General features: G+C 45.4%; 1 protein-coding gene across 2 annotated transcripts in view; it reads right to left on the minus strand.

The window, feature by feature from the left end:
* Nucleotides 1–22697, minus strand: part of GREB1L (GREB1 like retinoic acid receptor coactivator) — a 260529-nt gene that overhangs the window by 13458 nt on the left and 224374 nt on the right. For both annotated transcript variants that reach the window (XM_033435348.2, XM_033435347.2), the window contains exons 19-26: nucleotides 16479–16612; nucleotides 12778–13117; nucleotides 8676–8791; nucleotides 7756–8000; nucleotides 4909–5480; nucleotides 4626–4728; nucleotides 1845–2000; nucleotides 1432–1571 (exon numbers count right to left, since the gene is read on the minus strand). In XM_033435348.2, the coding sequence (XP_033291239.1) occupies nucleotides 1432–1571; nucleotides 1845–2000; nucleotides 4626–4728; nucleotides 4909–5480; nucleotides 7756–8000; nucleotides 8676–8791; nucleotides 12778–13117; nucleotides 16479–16612 (1806 nt within the window). The remainder of the gene's footprint in view (nucleotides 1–1431; nucleotides 1572–1844; nucleotides 2001–4625; nucleotides 4729–4908; nucleotides 5481–7755; nucleotides 8001–8675; nucleotides 8792–12777; nucleotides 13118–16478; nucleotides 16613–22697) is intronic.

A 22697-nucleotide genomic window follows, 5' to 3' on the forward strand; every position in this document is an offset into this window, starting at 1 on the left:
GCAGACAATACTTGGCTTAATGAAAAGATATCATCACTTTTCAGCAGCCACTAGAATCCAGGTAGTTTTCCCAAGAGTTTTAACCTAAATATTACATTCATAGAGAAATAATATTGTAATTCTTCCCTTAAATTCTCCTTCATTCTGCTTCACAAGTATTGGAATTGACTACTTAGTGAGTACTGTAATCACACAGAAATTATTTAAATAGAGGGTTTTTAATAAATGTTCTAAAAACCGATGATTTATAGATCAGGGGACTTGAATCCTCTATATTCTATAAAGCATTATGTGAGCTGATTTCAAACTATCCCACCAAAAGTTTTCAATAACACAAGAAAACAAATGGGGTATGAAAGGTAACTTGTACCAGAAGAGCAGAATGATCAGTATATCCCTCCTAGTACCCTGTGGGGAAAGAGTGAAGACCTGGTCCTCAAGAGCAGAAGCAAGTCTGGAGGGCATCCACTCAGCACATCCTATAGGGAGGAAGAATTGTTCTAGGTGTTCAGAGCCAAATAATATAGAAGTCAAGAAGGTAAAGTAGGGGAAAGCTTATCCCCCCAAACAGGCGCTGGATATGACCATCATTGGTTGCCTTTCCCATCTTTTGTGCTTAAAGACGCTCTGGCCAATAAGAAGCCAAGGGCTTCCCTAGTGGCACAGTGGTTGAGAGTCCGCCTGCCGATACAGGGGACATGGGTTCGTGCCCCGGTCCGGGAAGATCCCACATGCCACAGAGTGGCTGGGCCCGTGAGCCATGGCTGCTGAGCCTGTGCGTCCGGAGCCTGTGCTCCGCAACGAGAGAGGCCGCAACAGTGAGAGGCCCGCATACCGCAAAAAAAAAAAAAAAAAAAAAAGAAGCTAAATGCTATGGGGTATTTGCTCACCTTCTGTGTTCCTACCTCTGAATTCTCTCCAAATAAAAAAGCAAACACTGACTGCTCTGTATGCCTATGGTCAAAACCATCACTCGCTGGTATAAGAGTGAGACTAGGTCTCTGCAAATCAACAGACTTGTTCACAGCTCAAAGGGCGCCCCCTACAAATTTGTAGATATAGCACCATTTTCAACAACAACCCAAAGGAGGGAAAAGACCCTTTTGCCAAACATACTGTAATATCTAGCTTTTTCAGGATCACAGATAGCACACCTCAGCTACTTTCTAATCTAAACATGACACATGTAACCATTTTGATGAAGTTACTTAAGACACAAACTCAGTTTCTTCCACCCACCCTCCCTCACCCATAATCCTTTATTAATAAATCCCAAATCATCTTAATCAATTGCTTCAAGCATTTTGCTCACAAATGAGTGGCTCCATCTCATATATAAGCCATCCTCTGTCTAGGGCTTGAAACTGGGACTTTTCCTCTCTTACATACAAGATCCACATTGGGTAACAGGCAAGGGCAAAGGGGCTGCACCTGGGAGGCAGAGGTGAAGTCCATGTACTGGTGGCACTGCTCGCAGTGGTGGAAGGTGTTGTAGGCCGCGTACTTGGTCAGCATCATGGACACGGCTTCTCGTTTCCGGGGCTCCTCAACTTTGGATTCCTTTATTGCTTCTGTGTATAAAGGGGCAAAAGACCGTCCCGTGATATGCCTGAAGCCCCTATGCTTGGGAAGAAAGTCCCCCACTCCCCAGAAGGGCTTTTCCCAGGATTCTGTAACTTATGCCCTGAGAGGCAGCTATGAAAATGAAAAGGTGACATGTATGTGTGTAAAACGAGAGAAAAGCAGAGGAGAATGAATGAAGCCACTCTCAAAGATTAAACTGCCCCAGGCCTCTTGCCTTCATTTAGGTGAACACTTGACCTTTAGCCTCCACTTGCACTGACCTTGTTTGACCCCTGCCAGCTTTTCAGTGTATACCAGGCTCATCAAACTGTACTTGGGGTCATGCACACTGACGTCAAAGGGCATTTTACTGAAGCTCTCGATGTCAGGCCAGGGCTCTCCCTCTGACTGGCTCACTTCACTGCTTTCGCTGTGATCTAGGCCAAGAAGAAAGAAAGTGCACAGAGCAGGCAGACCAGACCGACTGGCCTCCCTCCGTCTCTCTCAAGTGTGAGGGATGGAAGGTTGTATGTATGTATGTTGTCCGCCCAGGTGGGTGGACAAAGGCCTTTCTGAAAAATGAGCTCCCGTGTCCAGGGTAGAGGGAAGCAGACTGTCCCTTCATACCCCCGCCGGAAGAGATGCTTGTCCTCACTGGTCCCCATCATTAGCCTCTGCACACCCACTCCACACACTTCCACAACTAGGAAATCAACTGGTCTCCCACCCCAGCCCCCCCCCCCAATTGCCTTAAAATCTTATTTAATTTTGGATGATCTGAATTCTGTCTTAGAGTTTTAGTTGTGGGGTTTTAAGACGTTGATACTGAAGAGATTTTAGGGACACAACAAGCAAGATTCAGTGTCTGCTGCTTATTACGAATCACCCAGAGCTTGTAAAATCCCTGTGCTCAGGCCACACTGCCCAGAACCTCCTTCATCACTCAGGCACCTATAGTAGTGTTTAAAGCTCCTTAAGTGGTTCCGACATGCAGTCCAGGTTGACAGCCTCGGGCCCTGGGTTTGAGTCCAGGCCCCACCACTTGTGACTTCACACCTGCAGGCACCTTCACCTCTCAGGGTCCCCTGATTGTTGTAAAGATTCCAGATGGCATATTGAAAGTGCTAAGACAGCGGCAGGCACATGGTGGGTGTCCAATAAATATTTGTTATTAATACTAAAAACTATAAGATCAAGCTGAAGACAACGTTCAAAGGAAGAAACGAAGAAAAAAATTCCAACAAAAAAGGCCTAAAGACTAGAATTACAGCTATTAGCTTTTAAACACAATACTGCTTATTTTTATATCCCTGAGCATTTTATTTAAAAGTTATTTTTTTAGGGGCTTCCCTGGTGGCACAGTGATTAAGAATCCGCCTGCCAATGCAGGGGACACGGGTTTAGGCCCTGGTCCGGGAAGATCCCACATGCTGTGGAGCAACTAAGCCTGGGTGCCACAACTACTGAGCTCGAGTGCCACAACTACTGAAGCCCGTGCACCTAGAGCCCATGTTCCACAAGAGAAGCCACCGCAATGAGAAGCCCACATACCGCAACAAAGACCCAATGCAGCCAAAAATAAAAATAAACTTATTAAAAAGTTATTTTTTTAAGTTTTAAGTTTTATTTTAAAAGTATGCATTTTATTTAAAAGTTAAAGCTTATTCTAGTTTTTAAAAAAGGCATCCTTGTGCCTCTCCAGAGCACCACTGCATTCACCTGCACTAAAGTGTGGGTGAAGGAATAAAGCCAAACTAACAGTGCTTCTCGTTACAAAGGCCAGGTTTGACTCTCACAGCTGTAGGCCCTGTAGCAGGATTTGAGGCGAAAAGTAAAGGCATCACTCTCCTGCAGCGCCAAGGAGCCTGGGGGAAAGTCAGCGGATGACGGCCCTCATTCCTGTCTGCTTGGCTCTGCCCTTGCACCTGGGGCCCAGTCCGCTCCATGCAGCTCAGGGTGTTTCAATCCCCTCTGTGGTGGGCCTGGGGGCCTGGTACAGCTCAGCTGGGGACAGAAACAAGATGTGGATAGGAAGATGGAATTGTGTCTGTGTCTGGAATCATGGATGTGAACTGGTGAGGATGGAAATAGAGCCAAAAGCCATAGTAAAATGATTAAATATGGCTGATTTTACCTAGTCTTGTCTGAACTAAACTAGTCCCTTGGGCTGGTCACAGAACAGATCCAACTATTCAGGAAAAGCAAGTGAGGGGAGGTCTCCAAGGACTAATCTGATGGAAGATGACAAGGCCTTTCCCTTTTCTGGACTCATCTTTGAGGGGCTGGGGAAGAACTACCACTTCTCTCTCCTGCCCCTACCCCTCCTCCCTGTTTCTTCCAGCACACGGTCATTCTGTTCTGAGATGTGTAAGCCATAGTTTGAAGCCACACTCCCCCGGCTGCAGAGCTAATGCTGGCTGACCCCTGCTCATGCCCCCTTTCTGGCCTTGCTGGACAGGCTGCAGAGCGGAACTGCCTCCTTCACAGGTGACAGCCGGGGTGGAAGGGCCAAGAAGCCAGGCAGGAGGCACAGGCTCGTCTGTCAAGCACCAGCCCCTGCATCTTACTGCCAGTGCCAAGGGGTTGTTTACAGCACCAGGGTTCTGTTCTGCTCCTGGAAGTTTTCCTTTCGTCGTAGCAACCCACACACCTTCCCTCGGAGCCAGCAGGCAAAACATAACGTCTACTCTGACGAACCAACAAAGGCCTGGTTATGCAGAGTATAAAACGTGCCCTGGACCCTTAAGCAGTAGACCACCGCGCTAGAATTTTAAACCTAGACAGTTTGACCATCTGAGCAGTGAACCCACCTGACAGGACTTTATGAGATGCCTCTTTGCCCAGCGTCGCACAGGACACAGAGGGGATCGGGGGTCGAAAGAGGGGAAGACCCACCCCGACCTCAGGGAGCTCAACGCGGCCACAGCTTGCTTACAACTCTTTGCTGGCTCACGACCTTTAACCTCTCGAGAACCCTGCCCATGAGCGCATGTATACCTCCAGGAGGACGCGGGAAGCTCCGGCTGTGGTGTTAATACCCACGCTGCCGGCTCGGGACTCACCGGTGTTGATCTCTGCCTCGTCGTACACGTCCACCTCCAGGAGCCTGATAAGCATGCGGAAGAGGATCCTCAGGAACTGCAAGTAGGAGCCAGTCTTCCCCACCTAGTGAAGAGAGGTTTAGGGAGGAGGGGTGGAAAAGAGAAAAGAGATTTCACACGTGAGCTCTTCCGCGTCTCCCTGCAGGAGTGGGGGCCTCCGTGCCCCGACCACCGGACCCCAACAGGAGACCCTCTCTCTGGCCCTTCCTCCAGAGCCCCCAAGCCCCCCCGCACCCTTCCCCACCTGCGGGGGCCCGGTCAGCAGCAGGCGGCGGGGATGGCAGGGCCGCGCGCCCGAGGCGGGGTCGGCCTGGTTGCCGTGGTCGGCGTGGTGCGGCCGCGCCGCGGTCCAGCGGCGGTAGTAGAGGGACTGCTCCTCGGCGCTCGCGTGCCCGGGCAGCAGCGGCCGCAGGGGGCTGGCCCAGGCCACGTCGGGGTGCGGCAGCAGGGCCGCGGACGCCGGCAGCTTGCCGCCCCGCTGCGAGCCCAGGAGGCTGTAGGCCGCCTTGGACAGGATCACGACCGGGGGCAGCGCGGCGTGCGCGCCCCGGAAGCCCGGCCCCGGCTGTCCTGGCCACCGCGGCGCCCCGGGCCCCGATGAGAACGACGACGGCTTGGAGGTGGTGCTGCTCGCCATCTGGGGGCCCAGGGAGTCACACTCCTGCTTCAGGGTCTCTCCGACTCCCGCCAGGCCCGCCGAGACCCCTTCGTCCAGTCCCACGCTGTTGGCCGGGCTCCGGAAGCTGGGGGTCAGGGGCTGCTTCTGGGACTTGTCGGCGGTGCTGGACGAGCTCACCCCGTTCTCCATGATGGAGCCTGAAAGAGGACGGACAACAGCCCGCCGCGCGCCCGCTCTGTCACCGCCGCCCCTGCCAGGGGGACCGGCCTGGAGGCCGGGGGGCCCGGCGGTGCGCGGACTACAGAGCGTCCTGCCCCCCTCCCCTCCCCCGATCCTGCGTGGGGTCGGCCAGTGGAGACGCCATAGGAAATCGGTACTCCCCCCGCCACGCCCCGGCTTCCTCCGGGGCCCACGTCTGCCCATCCCCCCCCACCCCCTCCCCGGCGTCTTCAGGCCGCGTGGTGGTCCGGGCGCCCTGGGGTCGACCACGCCATCTCCTGCTCCTTGGCTGCATCCTGCCGGCATATTAAACTCTCCTCAGGTTACCTCGTTTGGATAAGCCTTCTGATTCATTCCAGGACCCTGACCGACACAGGCTGATATCCAAGTCCTGCCCCAGTGCCACTCGCCTCCTTCTGGGGGTCCCAGGGCCCCATACTTCTGGCTCTGGATACCTCCCCAGCGTGCAGCCCCTTCCATGGACGCCCAGACCAGTGTGGGAAGCGGCTCCGTGGGAAGGGAGAGCTTTATCTCCTCCCAGCGAGATGCTGCTCGTGCGCAGAGATCCCTGCACCTGCGGCCAATTCACTTCAAACGTGTTTTCCCCTCTAGTCCATCAGCCCCTCTTTGGCTTGGAGGACAAACCAGAAGCTCATTACACTCAAGATTGCAGGCCCTCTCTGGCTCAGACTGGTGCTTTCCAGGCCTGGGGGTCATATCCCGACCTTGGGAGATCCTAGATGAATAGCCAGTAACCAGAGGCTCGTGACACCGTCACTCCACTGCTCATCTGACTTTTGTGTGAGGGCTTTCCTCTCCGTTCATCGGCCCTGGAGTCCACAGGCCTGCACACCTTGGGCAGTGAGCCCCCCTGAGGACCCTCAGAGTCACCCCGAGGCCGGCGGGGGGTGTGTGTGTATGTGTGTGTGTGTGCAGCACGTGCATCCTGAAAGCGGAGAAAACTCTAAAAGCAGAAGGCAAATCATTACCTTTGTGTGAGTTAATCAGAACAAGGCCAGAATAGTGGGGCTTGTGGGCTGATTAAAGAGCCACAGGAAGGAAGTCCAACACATCACCATCCCCACCCCTACCTTCCTTGCCTCTCGGTCACTGATGCTGGTATCCAAAAGCTTCTAGATGTGATAGTCCCCCTCCCCTCTATTACCCTTTACACTCCTCCCAACCTCTCCCCTTTATTCTGACCTGGTCGCAGAGGCAGAACTGGGGAGCCTGTAGTGATGGGGTGGGGGAGGTACAGCCCTGACCCCTGACTGAGGGGAACAGCTGGGCAGACCCCAAAGGACAGTCCCCATGCTCTTCCAGGCTGAGGGGCACCACAGAAAGTCAGAAAACCCCACAGATACCTGCCTTTCAGTTCTCATAGGGAGCCTATCCGACAGCAGCTGACAGTGAATAGAAAGACTGGTGCTGCTTTTGGCCATGAAAGTGTGTGTGTGTGTTTGCGTGTGTGTGTCATGGAGATGAGAGAAGGGAAGCACGGGGGAGAAGGAACACAAATGGTGGTTCCCTCTGCTGTGGAGTTTTCATTTTTTACCTCTTCTCTATACTTCATTACATTCTCCAAGTTTTCTATATAAAGCTTTATTATAACTTTCACAGTCAGAAAAAAAATGGAAATAGTGCTGTATTTGCTTAATACTATTTATCAGAAGAAAACTGATGCCAAGCACTGCCATCAACCACACAGTAACACAGTAAGAGAGTGGCTGGCAGGCTGCAGACTGGATCGTCCCAGCCAACCCATGGTCCCAGAGTAGCCTTCAGTATACAAACACTTGCCATTAAGTACTTAGAAAAGTCACTCATTCATTCATTCATTCAAACAAATACTTTGTGCCAGATACTAGGCCAATTAGCAAAAACTTACAGCTTCAGGATCTGGAAGGAAAAGAAGGCCTTTGTGCAAATAGCAGGTGCATAATATCTATGAGATGATTAGGGTGAGAGAGACTAGGGAAAATGGTGGCAGCTGGGGTTGCTGACATTTATTTTCTGTATTATTTAGCTTAGCAGCAAGCTCTTCATTGAATGCTTCCCCAGGAACGTATCTTGTGGCTGCTCGAGACTCATGTTTTCCAAGTATCTCTCCCGGAGAACCAAGGTCCGGACAGGATGCCTGAGTCACCCAAGGCTCTGAAAGCCTTGATGGGAGTCAGCAGATGCCTCTGCCTTCCATACTCCTACCCCCCTCCTCCCTCCTGCCTCTGATCCCTCGAAAGAGAAAGTACTGACCTGAGGTTCCAGTGACGGCACTGCTGTTGCTCTGGGGCCTCTCCAGGTCCATGAGCAGCTCCTCGGCACCGTTCTCGCCGACGGCGGCTCTCTCTTGCTCCTTGCCACTAAGGTCCAGGGCAGCAGTGGGCCCCCGGATGACCTCTTTTGAGACGTAGCAGCACGCCAGACCCACCTCCTGCTCCAAGGCCGTGCGAGTTAAATAGCTTGAATCAATTAACCGGAGGTCACAGTACTTCAAAGACCTGCACGAAAGTAAGGATATCTTCTCGAGTCTGTCTTTGGTGAGGCATGCCATGTCTATGTGTGTCTGGGTGTCTGGGCGCGGCGCAGCAGTCAAAATCGTGAGCTTCAGTGCCAGGTAATGCCTGATGTGCACCTCAGCTCTGCCACCTCCTAGCTTAGGACCTCGGGCTAGTCACTTCATTTTCTCCACATATAAAATAGAGTAACCGTGTCCAGCTGACCCAGTTACTGAAAGGAATGAATGGCATGACAAGGGTAAGGCATTTAACACGATGCCTGACACACGGTAAGCGTTCAGTGAGTGCTGTGATTATTGGTGCTGTTGCCTTCCAACCTACAGGCCCTGGGTCCTTGAGGGGACAGCAGACTAGCAGACACTTCATCCCCAGAGCTCCTCACTGGGGGCAGTGCTTTTCCTCCCTGCCCCTCTGGCTGCCCTGCTTCAATACATAAACACTTCTCATCTGTGGCTATCTCCCATTCCCCGGATTGCTGGGCTATCTCTGGAAAGTCCAAAGAAAGACTCAAGGAAGGCTAAGTTTCTCATATCCCCAAATAAAACAATTCTCTTCTCACTTGCCAAGTGAATGAAATGGGTGACCGTCAGCCAAGTTTTCACCACCAGCTCAGGTGGGTAACTAATGGAAAATAAAAACTAACGATTCACATTGTACCTGGGAAAGGTTTCTCCAAGGGGATCTTTGCCAGTTAATATCACAATACAAGGCAGACCTTCTAGATCTTGGTACGTCCGAGGGGTCCACTCTTCTGCTTCATTTCCTCTCCAAGTCTGTAGAAAGGGACCCACACAAGAAAATTAAAACCCTTCATTTAAGTTCCCACCTTCTTAAAGGTTTCTACAGCCAGGCTTTATACACATCTGTGGTTCCAAATGACTTCCAGTAAGTGTGTTTGTGTGTGTACATATATTTTAATTACTACTAAAAGACATGCACAAAGCACTCTAGAAGAATGTAGCCTTTCGTTTTATCGCAGTAGGATAAAACAGGAGATCTTGGTTTATATCATACATTAGCCACACAGGTCAAAGAAACATACAATATGAAATATTCCACCAATGGTGCAAATCTTACAGAAACCCTAGTTAAACTAGTTGACTCAAGGCTCTTAAGTACACTTCCTTCATATAATGGACAGACTCTTCGGACTGATTGACTGAAAAAGACCATTTCAGTTGTAAATGACTAATAAAAGAATCTCAACAAAACTCCTCACACGTAGTCAACTTCTCATATATATAAACCCATGTACACACACGAATATCTTTAATAAATGGAACATCAATCTGAAAACATGAATATATCAAGAGGAAGAAAATCCCAACTTGAAAGATGTTCAAAAGTGAAAAGATCTTATAGACTTTTCTGTCTGTTTTAGAGCAGAGAGAAAATAAACCATCTCTTAAGTAGATAAGGTGGTTTCTACTACTTTTTATGAAGTGTGTAGATCTAACTGTGCTTTGTATTGGCTTTCTAGCAGGAGTTATAAGAAATGAACTGGCATTTCAGATAATGCTTTTGGGAACAAGGACTAAGAAGTGAGGTATTAAGTAATGCATACAATTTTATTTTAAAATAGACTGGTACTTCCTTTGCTAAAATCAGAATGGGATAAAAAGAAATATATCAGGCAAGATATGATATGATATAACAGAGTTTGTTTACTGATTTGTTGATGTCTAGGAAAACCAGTCTTTGGAATTAAATATACCCACGATTACTGCAAGTAAAATGCGTATAACTTGTAAAATTGGAAGAACCAACCTGAATCTTGTTGCCCAATCTGTTATCATGTTTGCATGCCAAAGAGAACTCAGTGGATCTATGTAACTGTTTACAAGTTTGAGAGACTTTCTATGTCTTAGAAAATTAATCTGTCAAAATATTTTTTAAGATATTACAAGAAAGTTTCTCCCCCCCAATTCAGTTTTCCATATATTTTCATGTCAAAGGGAACCAGAACATTACCTAATTCAAAGCAAATAATTCTGCAAATAGGAATCGTTTTACTCATAAGCCTTCACATTGGATTTATGATATCCCTGACACTGGGGTCTCCTCGAATATATTTCATCGTTCTATCAAGAATGAGGTTGGGTTATAATGATGGGATAACAGATATTATGTTTTATAAGGAGATTTATTTTCAAAAGATGATTAAACAAATTCCACTTTTACTCTTGACCAAGCAGAGCTAGCTAAACACCCTATAAAATGCTTTTCTGTCACATTGTTACTTCTGATGATTGATGGCTGCCATTCTCCTATGGATCTGTCATGCCCTCAGGATGATTTTCCTGCTGAGGCAGTTAAGACAACACAAAAGACTAGGCGAGCATTGACTTCAGGGATAATATGGGGTTCAAGGCCAAGGAAACCTAATGAAAGCTTCACAGGCCTTCTGGATGAACTGATTTATTTAGATATAAACCTTGTATCCTTCCAAAGTACTTGTTATCACTTATAAGTTAACCACGATTTCTAAAGGATAATTAGAGGTAAGCACAAAAATAAGACCAGCTAATGGAAAAAGAGGCATTGGATTTTACCCAGCGTTAGAGATGAGAGGCACACTGGTGCTATCTCGTCAGTGGTAAAGTTGGTAATTTAGAAATAAACAGGTGAAAAAGAAAAAGAGTGAATGAGAGTCAAAGAATTCTACAATGGTTAATTAATTTAACAAATTTTTACATGTGCCTCTTTTGTGCCTGAAACTTCATTGGGTGCTATTCATATTGAGAGGAAAAGTCCTCATAGAAATTTCAGGCTATGGGGGTAGAAATACAAGCCAATAAACAAACAAAATTTTTAAAAAAGAAATGAACAGGTGAAACAGAGACCACCTGGCAAGTTGTCGTCTTTCTTAGGATGTGAACATTCCAAAGGGATTTCGAATTTTCACTTCCACACAAATAGAGAATATAAAAAGGATGGATTGATGTGATCGAGAGGTTTTGAGCATATGGAAATCTCTCTTGTGTGGCTGGTGCCTGGCAGCGACTCATGAGAATTGAGATATAACTGCTTTGAGAAGTAATTACTTGAGACCCCCTTCGTGTATGGCGCACACTCCCAGCAGCCCTTTGGAAGCCCTGCAGGTGATTCTGATGTGCTAGCAGCCAGGCTAGGAAGCTCAGGTCTTGACTGCAGTTTTCAAACAATGGCCCAGAGGGGCATATTATTTAGGACTGCTGAGTTATATTTAGTGATTGGCATTCCTGAAGAGTCCGAACAAATGACCTAAGACTCTCTAAGTAGCTGCACTTGGTCAGGGTCAATGGAGACCCAGAGAAGTCCCTGCAGCCTCACATCCTTTTAGACCATCTCCCTGCAGTAGGTGTGTGAGACTTCACAGAGCAGTGCTGATAATCTGCTTTTCCAGATTCCTCATCATTAGCATTATTCAGATTGTCCCACAGCCTATGCCTCTATGAATTATACTGTAAGAAGAATTTCAGGACTCTCATTTGTTAGTTATCCCAGGAATTCTGCTGTAATGTGGTCTATGGCTCTAAATTAATATTGTGAGCATTATATCTATATATCCATATGTGAAATGTAAATGTTACAACTTCCACTAAATAGAGGAGCTTCTATTTTTAGACAGATTTATTTGTTCCAGCTACCTATCAAGCTAATGCAAGACATTTTGTTTGCATTTTGGATTATTCAAGATAGGTAATAGAATACAATACAAAGGCTTACATTTGCAAAATGCTTTAGGAACACTAAATAATAATCCTCGAATTAGAGCTCTTAGAGATCATGCAGTCCAACACTCTCATTTTGCAGCCCAAGGTGGGAATGCAAATCCCCTAAGACTACGTGCTTTCTTTTCATACAATTTGTGTCAAACTAGGTTTTTCTTCACCCAGTTTAGCTCAGTGTTTAGTGTGCAAGGTGCAGAAACCATGTCGGTCTACCCCAGACACATAGTACCTAGCTTAGTACCGTATCTATGTGTACGCAGGATTTTATGAAATGCTGTCAAATGTCTGGGACACATTGGATTATAAAAGTCCCCAGAAAAGTCTGAGCAGGGCATGAGGTAGAGATTTAGGTTAATTGATTAAGAAATTCTCCCCCGCCCGCCATGCCTGACAGGAGGGGTTCAGGAAAAGCAGTGCGTCCCTGGCCGTGCAGGGGGGCGGGGCGGGGGTGGAGGATGGGCGGCGCTTAGCCATGCACAAATCTCTCCGCAGGAGGCTCGGCTGAATCTCAGCCCAGCCCACGCCTTGAGGCCAAAGCAAATACAAAGAAACAGCGAACTGTCGGGGAATCCACATGCACGAGGGTGGGGAGTAGTTCTCTATGAGCACTGAAGATGAAACAGGATACTTTACCCACTCTGAGCAGACAGATAGGCTCCACGGACAGAAAAGATTCAGTGAACGGATGATACTTAAAGGCGTGCCCCACGGAGGTCCGAGAGAACAACTTACCTTTTTTTCTGAGAAAACAGATGGCCGTGGGCTAGATGCATCTCGAACAAGGTCAATAAACATGGGGTGAAATTGGGTCATCGCATTTTTGCACCTGCAGTTGGAGAGCATGGAAGACCAACTGCATGCATGTGCTAAAAGGGGGGCCGGACAGAATCTTATTAAACTAGGAAAGTGGACACGTCCCTTAGTTTAGCCTTAACATGGTCACGAAGATCACACCGACACATGTGCAAAACTCTATCAAACTCAGGCCTCTGAGCCACCTACACGGGAGTCCTAGAAAACAGAACAAACGTCTGTCCATTGCTAACCTTTAATCGCGCCACAAAGTGGGCTGCGACACTGAGTTCAGAGGCGGGGTTCCCGAGGATGATCTCGAAGCGGTACTGCAGCCCCAGCTTGTCGCGCACCTCCTGCAGCCGCTCCTTGGCCAGCATCGCCAGCTGCACGGAGGGCACCCTGAGAATGAGCATGTGTCCCCTCCCACTTTTGTTTTTTCCTGGGCAGCTGAGGAGGTCATCCACGATGCTGAGTGTTTCCGGCGTGCTGTGGTCTCGGAGGGACGCCATGGTGGTGAGAGCCATCAGAGCCTCCGAGTACTGCTGGATGAGGAGGTAGCAGCGGACGACCATGCTGTGCAGCCTGGGGTACCTTCAACAGAACACAGGGAGCTAGCATCTGGGTGTGGGGCTCACTGGGACAGCGAGGTCTGTGCTGTAGGAATGCAGACTAAGCATGGCGGGAAGGGGTTCGTGACAGGAGTGGGTCTTGAGCTCTAGAATGACCTTGAAGCCCCCCTCACTAGAAGGAAAAGCTGAGCTCACAGATGCTGCTGGGATAGGTACAGCAAGTTCACGAGGTTTAGGGACAGTCTAGTGACCTGAGCTTCTCCCAGTGCGGTCTCTGGACCAGCAGCATCACCCAACAGCAGCACCACCTGGGAGCTTGTTAGAACCGCCAAATCCTCCCACCACACATGTACTGAATCAGAATCAGGCTGGACAAGGTCCCCAGGTGATTTGTATTACACTGCATTTTTTTTGTGGGGGGGGTATAGTTTTGTGTTAGTTTCCACTGTGTGGCGAAGTAGAGTTCCCTGTGCTATACAACAGGTTCTTATTAGTTATCTATTTTATACAATCACATTGCACTTTTAGAAGCACTGGTCTGTTCATATTTTCAACAGAGCCATAATGGATCATCCCTAGATCCTAACCTCTTGCTGGTGGCTTGGGGTTAGAATGCTTGTTAGCTTATTTCTCTTATACTTAAGATTACAGTTAAGGAAATTGAGACACTAATGTAATGTCTGTGGAATATCAGGACTAAAAAGAGTAATTATTATTGCTAATTTGAGGTCAGCTCCTTTGTAGCAATAACAATATCTTCCCATAAAGATGGAGAAAACTTGGAGCTGGCTGGAGAAATAGCACCCCCTAGTGGTGTGGCCTCCTATCCACCTGAGCCCCTGCTCGGTGGAGGATGCCCAGCAAATAGTAGGGGGTGTCCTTGACTCACCTCAACATGCCCCTCCCTCCACCCTTCACTGGACTGACAAATTGGCAGTTTTTACGATTACAGAGCAGGCAGAAAATAAACCTCTCATTAATGTGCTATTCCTCAGAAAGCCAAGCCTGCTGACAGAATGAATACAAATGGGCAAAGAGGACCCACTTGCAGGCATGAAGAGGTGCTTGCAGATATCAAGAAACTAGGCATGGGCAAAGCAAGGCCCTGGACCCGAGCTTGGCCAAGCCTCTCGTGGAGCCTGCAAAACAATGGCGGGTCTGAACTTCCCTTCTGGATGCCAGCTGGTAGCACATGCAGCCGCCTAGCAGCTGGGTAGGCCAGTGGGGGATTTCACCTTTGCTCCACTTTATAATTCTATTTAAAGTGAAACAGTCGTCACCAGCCGTACACAGAAAAACCCAGGGGCAAATACCAGTTAGGGTCATCAAATGACTAGTGTGGTTCTAAAGTACTTAGAGCTGGAAAGGACCACAGATTCCCTGGGTTCTGACCACTCCACCTTCTCATAGAAGGAGGCTGAGTTAAGGGTTGGGAGAAATTCAGCTCCTTTCCCGAGATCATCCAACTGGTCAGAGACAGAGTGTGGATTTTATTCAGGTCTCTGACAATGTCTTCTTACGTGGTAAGAATTTAGTAGATTGGGGAAAAGTAAAGAAACCCTTCAGTTCAATCAGTCCTGGGCCAATCCCTTCAAGTGTTCAATAAATCATAGCTATTATTAGCCCGGGGTGACTTGGCGAGAGGAAGTGGGCACAGATGATCCAAGTTTAAGGCTTAATGCTTTTTGCTGGGCCATGTAGGAAAGCCAGAGTTAGATGAAAGAGTAACTTTGACATACAGGCATTTAAATTTCACACTGAAAGAGCTATGGATTTAGAAGTGAATAGTTTCCCTAGTTTGTTTTGTTTGTATTAAACTGTAACTGTAGTTTTTTGGTTTTTGGTTATTGGTTTTTTGCGGTACGCCGGCCTCTCACTGTTGTGGCCTCTCCCGTTGCGGAGCACAGGCTCCGGATGCGCAGGCTCAGCGGCCATGGCTCTCGGGCCCAACCACTCCGCATCATGCGGGATCTTCCCGGACCGGGGCACGAACCCATGTCCCCTGCATTGGCAGGCGGACTCTCAACCACTGCGCCACCAGGGAAGCCCGTAACTGTAGTTTTGTAAGTATTACAAAAGTTGTATAGGAGTTGATGGGATCATCCATTAAAATACGACTTATAAAACTTCGAGTGATGTTACTGGAAGAAAAGATAGGTTCCAAGAGGGCAGACGGAACAGAAGGGTGGGAAACAAAGGGGAGACTCATGGGATGATTCTGGAAATCTAAGATCACATGTGCTCTGAAAGGATTAACATCTCAGTGTCAGTTAAGTCTTCTCAAATCCAACAGCTGCAAAAATATAAAATCCTACTCAAGCCTGCTTCTTTTCCTGACACTGCATTATAACTTGCTGGGCAGGATGTATCCCCCTGTCCTCATCTTTATTTCTCTTTCTTTTTTCTTAGCAAAGTTATAGGGCAGCTTGTTAAATAGATGGTTTGTGATCAATTAGAGCCAGTTTTAAGAACTAGAGCTACTAAAAATTAGAATGTGCCTCATCAAATAGTGCCCAACTGCCCCCATCACCGGATGATCAAACAGAATACTGTAGTGGAGGGCAGGGAGGGACCTCTAGTAGGCTAAATTCTTTTTTTTTTTTTTTTTTTTGGCCACACCTCACAGCTTGCAGGATCTTAGTTCCCTGACCAGGGATTGAACCCAGGCCACAGCAGTGAATGCTCCAAATCCTAACCACTGGACTGTCAGGGAATGCCCTATTACATTAAATTCTAATGCCTCTGCCTAATTTTTGAGTCTATGATTCAAGATCAGGGAGGAAAAAACCCCAGAAAAACCCTTTGCTCTTCCAGAGTCTGACCTGGAACTGGGGAAGAAAAAGAAGACAGAGAGTCATGAATCTTAACCCCAAGGTCGGGGATGGAGGAGGGCCACTTAGAACTGAACTCACTTAAATGATCTGTTTGTTCTTTAATTTTCTTCAGTCTACACTCCAAATCTCTCAAAGTTTTGTTTTTACTGAGGGTACTTGCCTGTGGTGGACAGAGGAGAAAAGAGAGGAAAATGTAAAAGTGTGGGGAAGGCCAGACCTCAGAGGAATGGTCTTTAATAAGCAAATCCCTCTGTGCCCAAGTCATCTCTGGGTGCAGCAATGAAGCCTGCCTGAGAGACAATTCAGAACACAGAAAGTGGTTCTACCTCCCACTCTGAGTCACTGGTTTCCTTTGTTGGTCTTGGATGATCATAGAAAACCCATCTGAGTGAAAGGTCATCTTAGGAAAGGCTATTTTTATTCTGCCTTCACATGTCATTTGCACAGCCTGGGCTCCACCAAAATTCCCTGTGACACTGACACAAAAGACGTTTGGCTATTTCAGACATGCAAGTACAGCTAAAGAAAAGGTTGAAAGTCCTTATTTACCTCTCCAAGAGTGTGTTCACCATCTTTTCAAAAGTCTCATCACATCTCAGAAGTGGGCTCGTGATTCCCCACTGAAGAGATTTACTGTACTCGTTCATGCCGAAGTACAGCTTCTCCCTGCAGCTCATGTCCTCCTGGTTCAAAACAGAGCAAAACCCAGTGACGGCAGGATACAATGTGTCTTATTTTCTGGGGGTCGGGGGAGAAGGGACCTGTAATAGGCTATTGCCTAGAAGGTTAAAAAAATTGTGAATAAGCAATTAGGACTACATCAAGCTAAAAAGCTTCTGCACAGCAAAGGAAACAAAATGAAAAGGCAACCTACTGAATGGGAGAAAATATTTGCAAATCATTTATCTGATAAAGGGCTAATATCCAAAATCTGTAAAGAGCTCATACAACTCAATAGCAACCCGCCCCCCCGCCACCAAATCCAATTAAAAACTGGGCAGAGGATCTGAATAGACATTTTTCTAAAGAAGACCTACAGATAGCCAACAGGTACATGAAAATGTGCTCAATAGCACTAATTATCAGGGAAATGCAGATCAAAACCACAAGGGGCTATCACCTCACACCTGTTAGAATGGCTATCATCAAAAAGATGAGAGATGATGTGTCAGTAGATGTGGAGAAAAGGGAACCCTTGTGCACTGTTGGTGGGAACGTAAATTGGTGCAGCCACTATGGAAAAAATAGTATGGAGGTTCCTCAAGAAATTACATATTTGTACGTGTGTGTATGTATATATACATATATTTGGTGATGAATGTGTTAATTAACTAGATAGGAGTCCTCATCCTTTAAAAACGTATACATAAATCATCACAATGTATACTTTAAATATGTTTTATCTGTCAGTTATACCTCAATAAAGCTGAACAAAAACTGTGTTTCCTTATATAACCTGATACCAACTCTACAATCATCTCTGAAGCACCAACTGAAATTTCCCTTCACTTCAAATGAACTTAGTATGTGATTAGTGGTATGCTGATATGCTTTCTTAAGGCAGATTATAACTACATCGATGGTTTGTTTTCTCTATCTTTTGTTCAGATTTTTTAGAGGAAGGGCATTTCTTAGGCTTGTAGAGTCAGAAGGTCAGATTTTTTTCCTTCTCGAAGCAGCTCTGTAAATGGATACATATGAGTTCTATAGAACTCGCTGGAGATCAAAAAACTCAGAAACGCCTCTATTACGGAAATTTTAACTTTTCTGATGTTATTTAATGATGGTGATTCTCTTGCACTTTTACAAACATAATTCATTTTAAAGGTGAAATATATAGTTTTCTTCCTTCTAAAACAGAATACACAGTATTTAATCTATGCCCCTTCTTGATGATTCACTCATCACTATGAAAATGAATAACTATTTTGGGATGTGACACAAAGATTTCCTCAGAGGAGCCTGACATGTGTGACAAACTGCTTGTCCTTAAACTAAGTAGCTCCAGAATAATCAATAAACATTTTGAGTTCATGTATCTGGTGGGGTTTTTTTTAAATAGTTTTCCTTCCTCTGTTGTACACTACTTTTTCATAGTCATTTCTTCTTGCTGTCATGTTGCCTGTGCATTTTATTCTCACTTTTATGTGCTATTTATTATGTACTGACATTTTTCTTTAAACACTCTCCAACTCATAAAGGTTACACAGCAGCTTAAAATATATAAGACGAAATTAAGCAATTAGAGGAAGAAAAAGCAAGGGTAAGAGCAAGGAGACCGGGCCAGGGCTGAAGTTAGTACTCTCAAAAATGCATCCCAGAAGTTTCTGCCGTTTTGTTAGAAGTGGCATGCGAATTTGGTTCTGAGCTTTTAAGTAACCCATCCAAAGAGATGAGCAACTGTGTCATTTATAAGGTCCATAAGATAAAAATAAAATACTATAATTGGCAGCTTTTAATTTTTTGAGCCCACCCCCCACCCCCCCGCCAAACCAGCTTCTCCTGCTTATTGGAACAGGGTCTCATTTGAGAGTAAATATGCTTCATCAGAGCCTTACAGCAAAGATGGAGCGACATCTATAGTTTACTTGTTTGCTTGTTTCTTTCTGGATTCTTGGCTGCGTTCTGAATAGCTGTGGCACATCAGTCATTTCAGGATGAAAGAAGTCAGTCACCTGAGTTTCCCTCTTTATCTCGACTTGGCACAGAGTGAGGGGAAAAGCTTTATCTTACATGTATGTGGTTTTCACATTTCTTCTCATCCACAATCATGTTTCTTTGGGAAGAGGTAAAATACGACTCCAAGCCTGCTCCTTTCCCTGACAGCATTGTAACCTGCTGAACAGGAAGCCTCCACCTGTTTTCATTTTTACTTCTCTTTCTCTTAGCAAAATGAGAGGACAGCTTGTTAAATAGATGGCTTATCACCAGCTGGAGCCAGTATGGTTTTAAGAACTAGAGCTACTAAAAATAAGAAGTGAATAGTTCCCCCTTTCTGTTGTGTTTGCATTAAACTGTAAGTGCAGACTTGTAAGTAGAAGTTAATGGGACTATCTTTTAAAATACGAGTTATCAAACTCAGAATGATGTTCCTCTAAAGAAACACACGTCCCCAAGTATCACAAATCGTAAGTGATACAATTTATTGAATCCTTGTATCTTTGGGGATAATGTCCCTTCTCTTAAGAAAAATATCTCCCCTCCCAAAGTCCTACCCTCTCAGTGACCCCCAGATGCAGCCCTCCCTGTCCTTTCACTACGGTCTCTGCTTTTCCTCCAGCCAAATGCTCTGCTCTGTGGACACTGTTCCCTGGAAGGTCACCAAGGATTCCTGAGGCCAAACCCTCAGTCCTTGGCCTCACTGCCCTCTCAGCCGTTCTCTTCATTACTTTCTTCCATGATTTTATCTACACCAGCTGCTTCAGTGATTAGCATTTCTGAAGTCTATTCCAAATCCTCATTGTAAAGCCCTAATCACAACTCCCACATTGCATTTGCGACTGTGCACTCATCCCAGTCTTCACTCAGCCCACATCCGTCTCATCTGCCCTCCAGAGGTCCACCTTCCTCTTGACTTCTCTTTTCCAACTAAAGGCATCGCCTCAAAGATATCTCTGACCCTTCCCTCTTCCCCAATAAATAAATCCTAGAAGATTTACCATTTCTTCCATCCTTTGTATTTCCAGGACCACTATTCTGATTTAGGTTCTTGTTCATTCTAACCTGAAAAGCCAGATGACACATCTCCCCCTTTCTAATCACTTTGACTTGGCCTCTATAGTTGATAACTTGCCTTAAAATGCAACCTCTTAGTAGCTACTAAAGCTGAACTCAGAACTCAGCAATTTCACTCCCAAATGCATACCCAACAAAAATGCATACATATGTCTACTCAAATGCTTAAAGCAGCACTATTTGAAATAAGTGAATAGGATGAATAAATGAATTGTGGTGAGTCACCCAGCGTAATCTATATACAGCAAAAAGAATGAATGTTTTATGACTCATGCAAAATATAGAAGAATCTCACAAACAATGCTGAGCACAGAAGCCAGATATAAGAGAGTGCCTACTGCATGATTCCATTTATATAACGTTCAAAATGGGGCAAACCAAGACAGAAGAGTGCTTCCCTCTTGTGAGAGAGTGCCTGGCTTCTGGAGTGGTGCTAGCGTTCTAGTTCTTCATCTGGGTGCTGGTCCCAAGGGTGTGCTCAGTTTGTGAAAATGCATCAAGCTGTACATTAACATTGTGAATATAAAAAATAAAAGAAATATGTATATTCTGCTATTTCTTTTTTTTCTTTTTTAATTTAATTTTATTTATTTTTTTATACAGCCGGTTCTTATTAGTTATCCATTTTACACATATTAGTGTATACATGTCAATCCCAATCTCCCAATTCATCACCCACCCCCCCGCCACTTTCCCCTCTTGGTGTCCATACCTTTGTTCTCTCCATCTGTGTCTCAATGTTATTTCTAATAATACTATGCCCTTGCTAAAATATTGTTCATGCCTGTGTAATAAGTGTAAGCTTTTCCAGCCTGGTCTCAAAGATTCCATATGTATATTTCCAGGTTTCTTTTCATCCCACTAAGTATTCTCTGAAAAATGTCTGATGCTTACTCCTCTGTGGTCCTGCCCGAGCTGTCTGCTGCCAGGAATGGCTGCTCCCCTGTCTGCTCTGTCCTTCCTCTCCTCCAAGGCCCATGCCAAGTGCTCTGTCCTCTATGTCGCCGTTCCTGATGCTCTCAAATGGGTGGGACTTCTCCCTCCTTTCAACCCACAGAGCGCTTTGGTTTTCTGCAATTGTCTTACTCTACTTTGTTTTTATTTTGTTACATGTTTTGTTTTGTTTTGACAAATTGTATATATTTAAGGTGTACAACTTGATTTTTTTCTTTTTTAAAAAAATTGAGATATAATTGACATAAAATTATATTAGTTTCAGGTGTAATGATTTGCTATCTGCATATGTTGTGAAATGATCACCACAATAAGTTTAGTTAACATCCATCCCTCACCACACACGGTTATAATTCTTGTTTTCTCATGGTGAGAAATTTTAAGATCTACTCGCTTAGCAACTTTCAAATATACCATACAGTATTATTAACTATAGTCACTTTGCTGTACATTATTTCCCCAGGAATTATCTATTTTATAACTGGAAGTCTATACCTTTTGACCACCTTCACCCATTTTGTCTACCCTCCAGCCCCCGCCTCTGAAAACCACCAATCTGTTTTCTCTATCTATGTCTTATTCTACTTTGGAATAATAGTGGCTTTTATACGTACTTCGCTTTCTCCTTAAACCATCAGCTCTCTGTGTGTTCTTGGAAAGATCTAACACAAGCCCACAAGTGCTCACTAATATTTTTTGAGTCTACTTTCTTTGCTTTTCTCTATTATTCCTTCTTTAGGACATTGGCTTCAGGATAACTAAAGGAAGCTAATCACTAGAGCTTCGCCCCTAAATGTGTAAAGTTGTTGTAAATCAGATTCAATGTTTTTACCTTTTCTCCATGCTCCTCTCAATGTCATAGGGATGATTTTTTTAAAACTTTAATTAGAATATAATAACTCCCCACCCCTCAACTATTTTGAATATGATCCTGGGTATCATATCTCTAATCCACAAATACTTCACTAGATACCTCTAAGATTGGAATCCTTTAAAAAATATAACCACAATACCATCATTATACTTAAAAAAATTAACCACAATCATAGGAATGACTTTTAAGGAAAATTATTTTAAGCTTGTTTCTCTATTATTTCACATCAGGAGAAGACAAAGGGAAGAAGCTATGAGCCCATCCTCCTATCACTGGAGTGATCCCTTCCAGAAAAAGACTGAACCAACTGTTCAGAATAGGATAGTTCTCCTTTTTCTCCCCTAACAATATATTCAACTTACCGTTTAGTTGGAGCCCTATCTGTTGGATTAAAAACACTGTTTCCTTTTATCAGTTCTACTGGCTATCCCATTCCATGTCAGGACAACTACTGGGGTAGACCCTAGGCGCACCATACGGTTTTGGTTCAGAGGCAAAGGAACTCTGGCAGCCTCTTATCTCACCCATAACTTGCCCACCCAATTCATGGACAGAGCTAGGATGGAGAAGATACCAGCTAAGTGAAAGCTCAAAGCAACCTCCTTGTGACAGTCAACACACCGAGACAGTTCTCACAAGGGAGGGACTGGTGATGCCAACGTGAGTCAGGGACCTGAGCTTGCTTGATTGTAAAGGACACACCAATACTCAAAGAGAAGGGCTCCAAGTCTTCTTACCTACTTCATAACAGAGTGAAATGCATTGGGTTGAAAAATAAAGTTATTCTTATGTAGGACATTTCTGGCCTCTTTTACTTAAACATGTTTATTTTAAAATATCTCACAGTTCAATATTTCTAAACAAAGGTTCTATTGCTTAATGGCTGATCTTTATTGTTTTTTAATAAAACTCATTTTTTTATTTGCTAATATATTTAGCTTACAGTTTATAGGTCACAGAAAATATCTTTTAAGTATTAGGGACTGGACCTGGATGTGTACAGTGCTGAGCTATTCTCAACGCATTAAATGATACTACTGAGTAATTTAGAGTGTTTTGTTTTGTCTGTGGAGTCCTAACCACTGGACCACCAGGGAATTGCTGTTTAAAGTCTTTTTTTTTTCCCTTTTTGGCCACACTGCGCAGCATGTGGGATCTTAGTTCCCTGACCAGGGATCAAACTCGTGTGCCCTGCGCTGGAAGCA

The sequence above is a fragment of the Orcinus orca genome, chromosome 15 (genome assembly GCF_937001465.1).
Source record: "Orcinus orca chromosome 15, mOrcOrc1.1, whole genome shotgun sequence".
NCBI lineage: Eukaryota > Metazoa > Chordata > Mammalia > Artiodactyla > Delphinidae > Orcinus > Orcinus orca.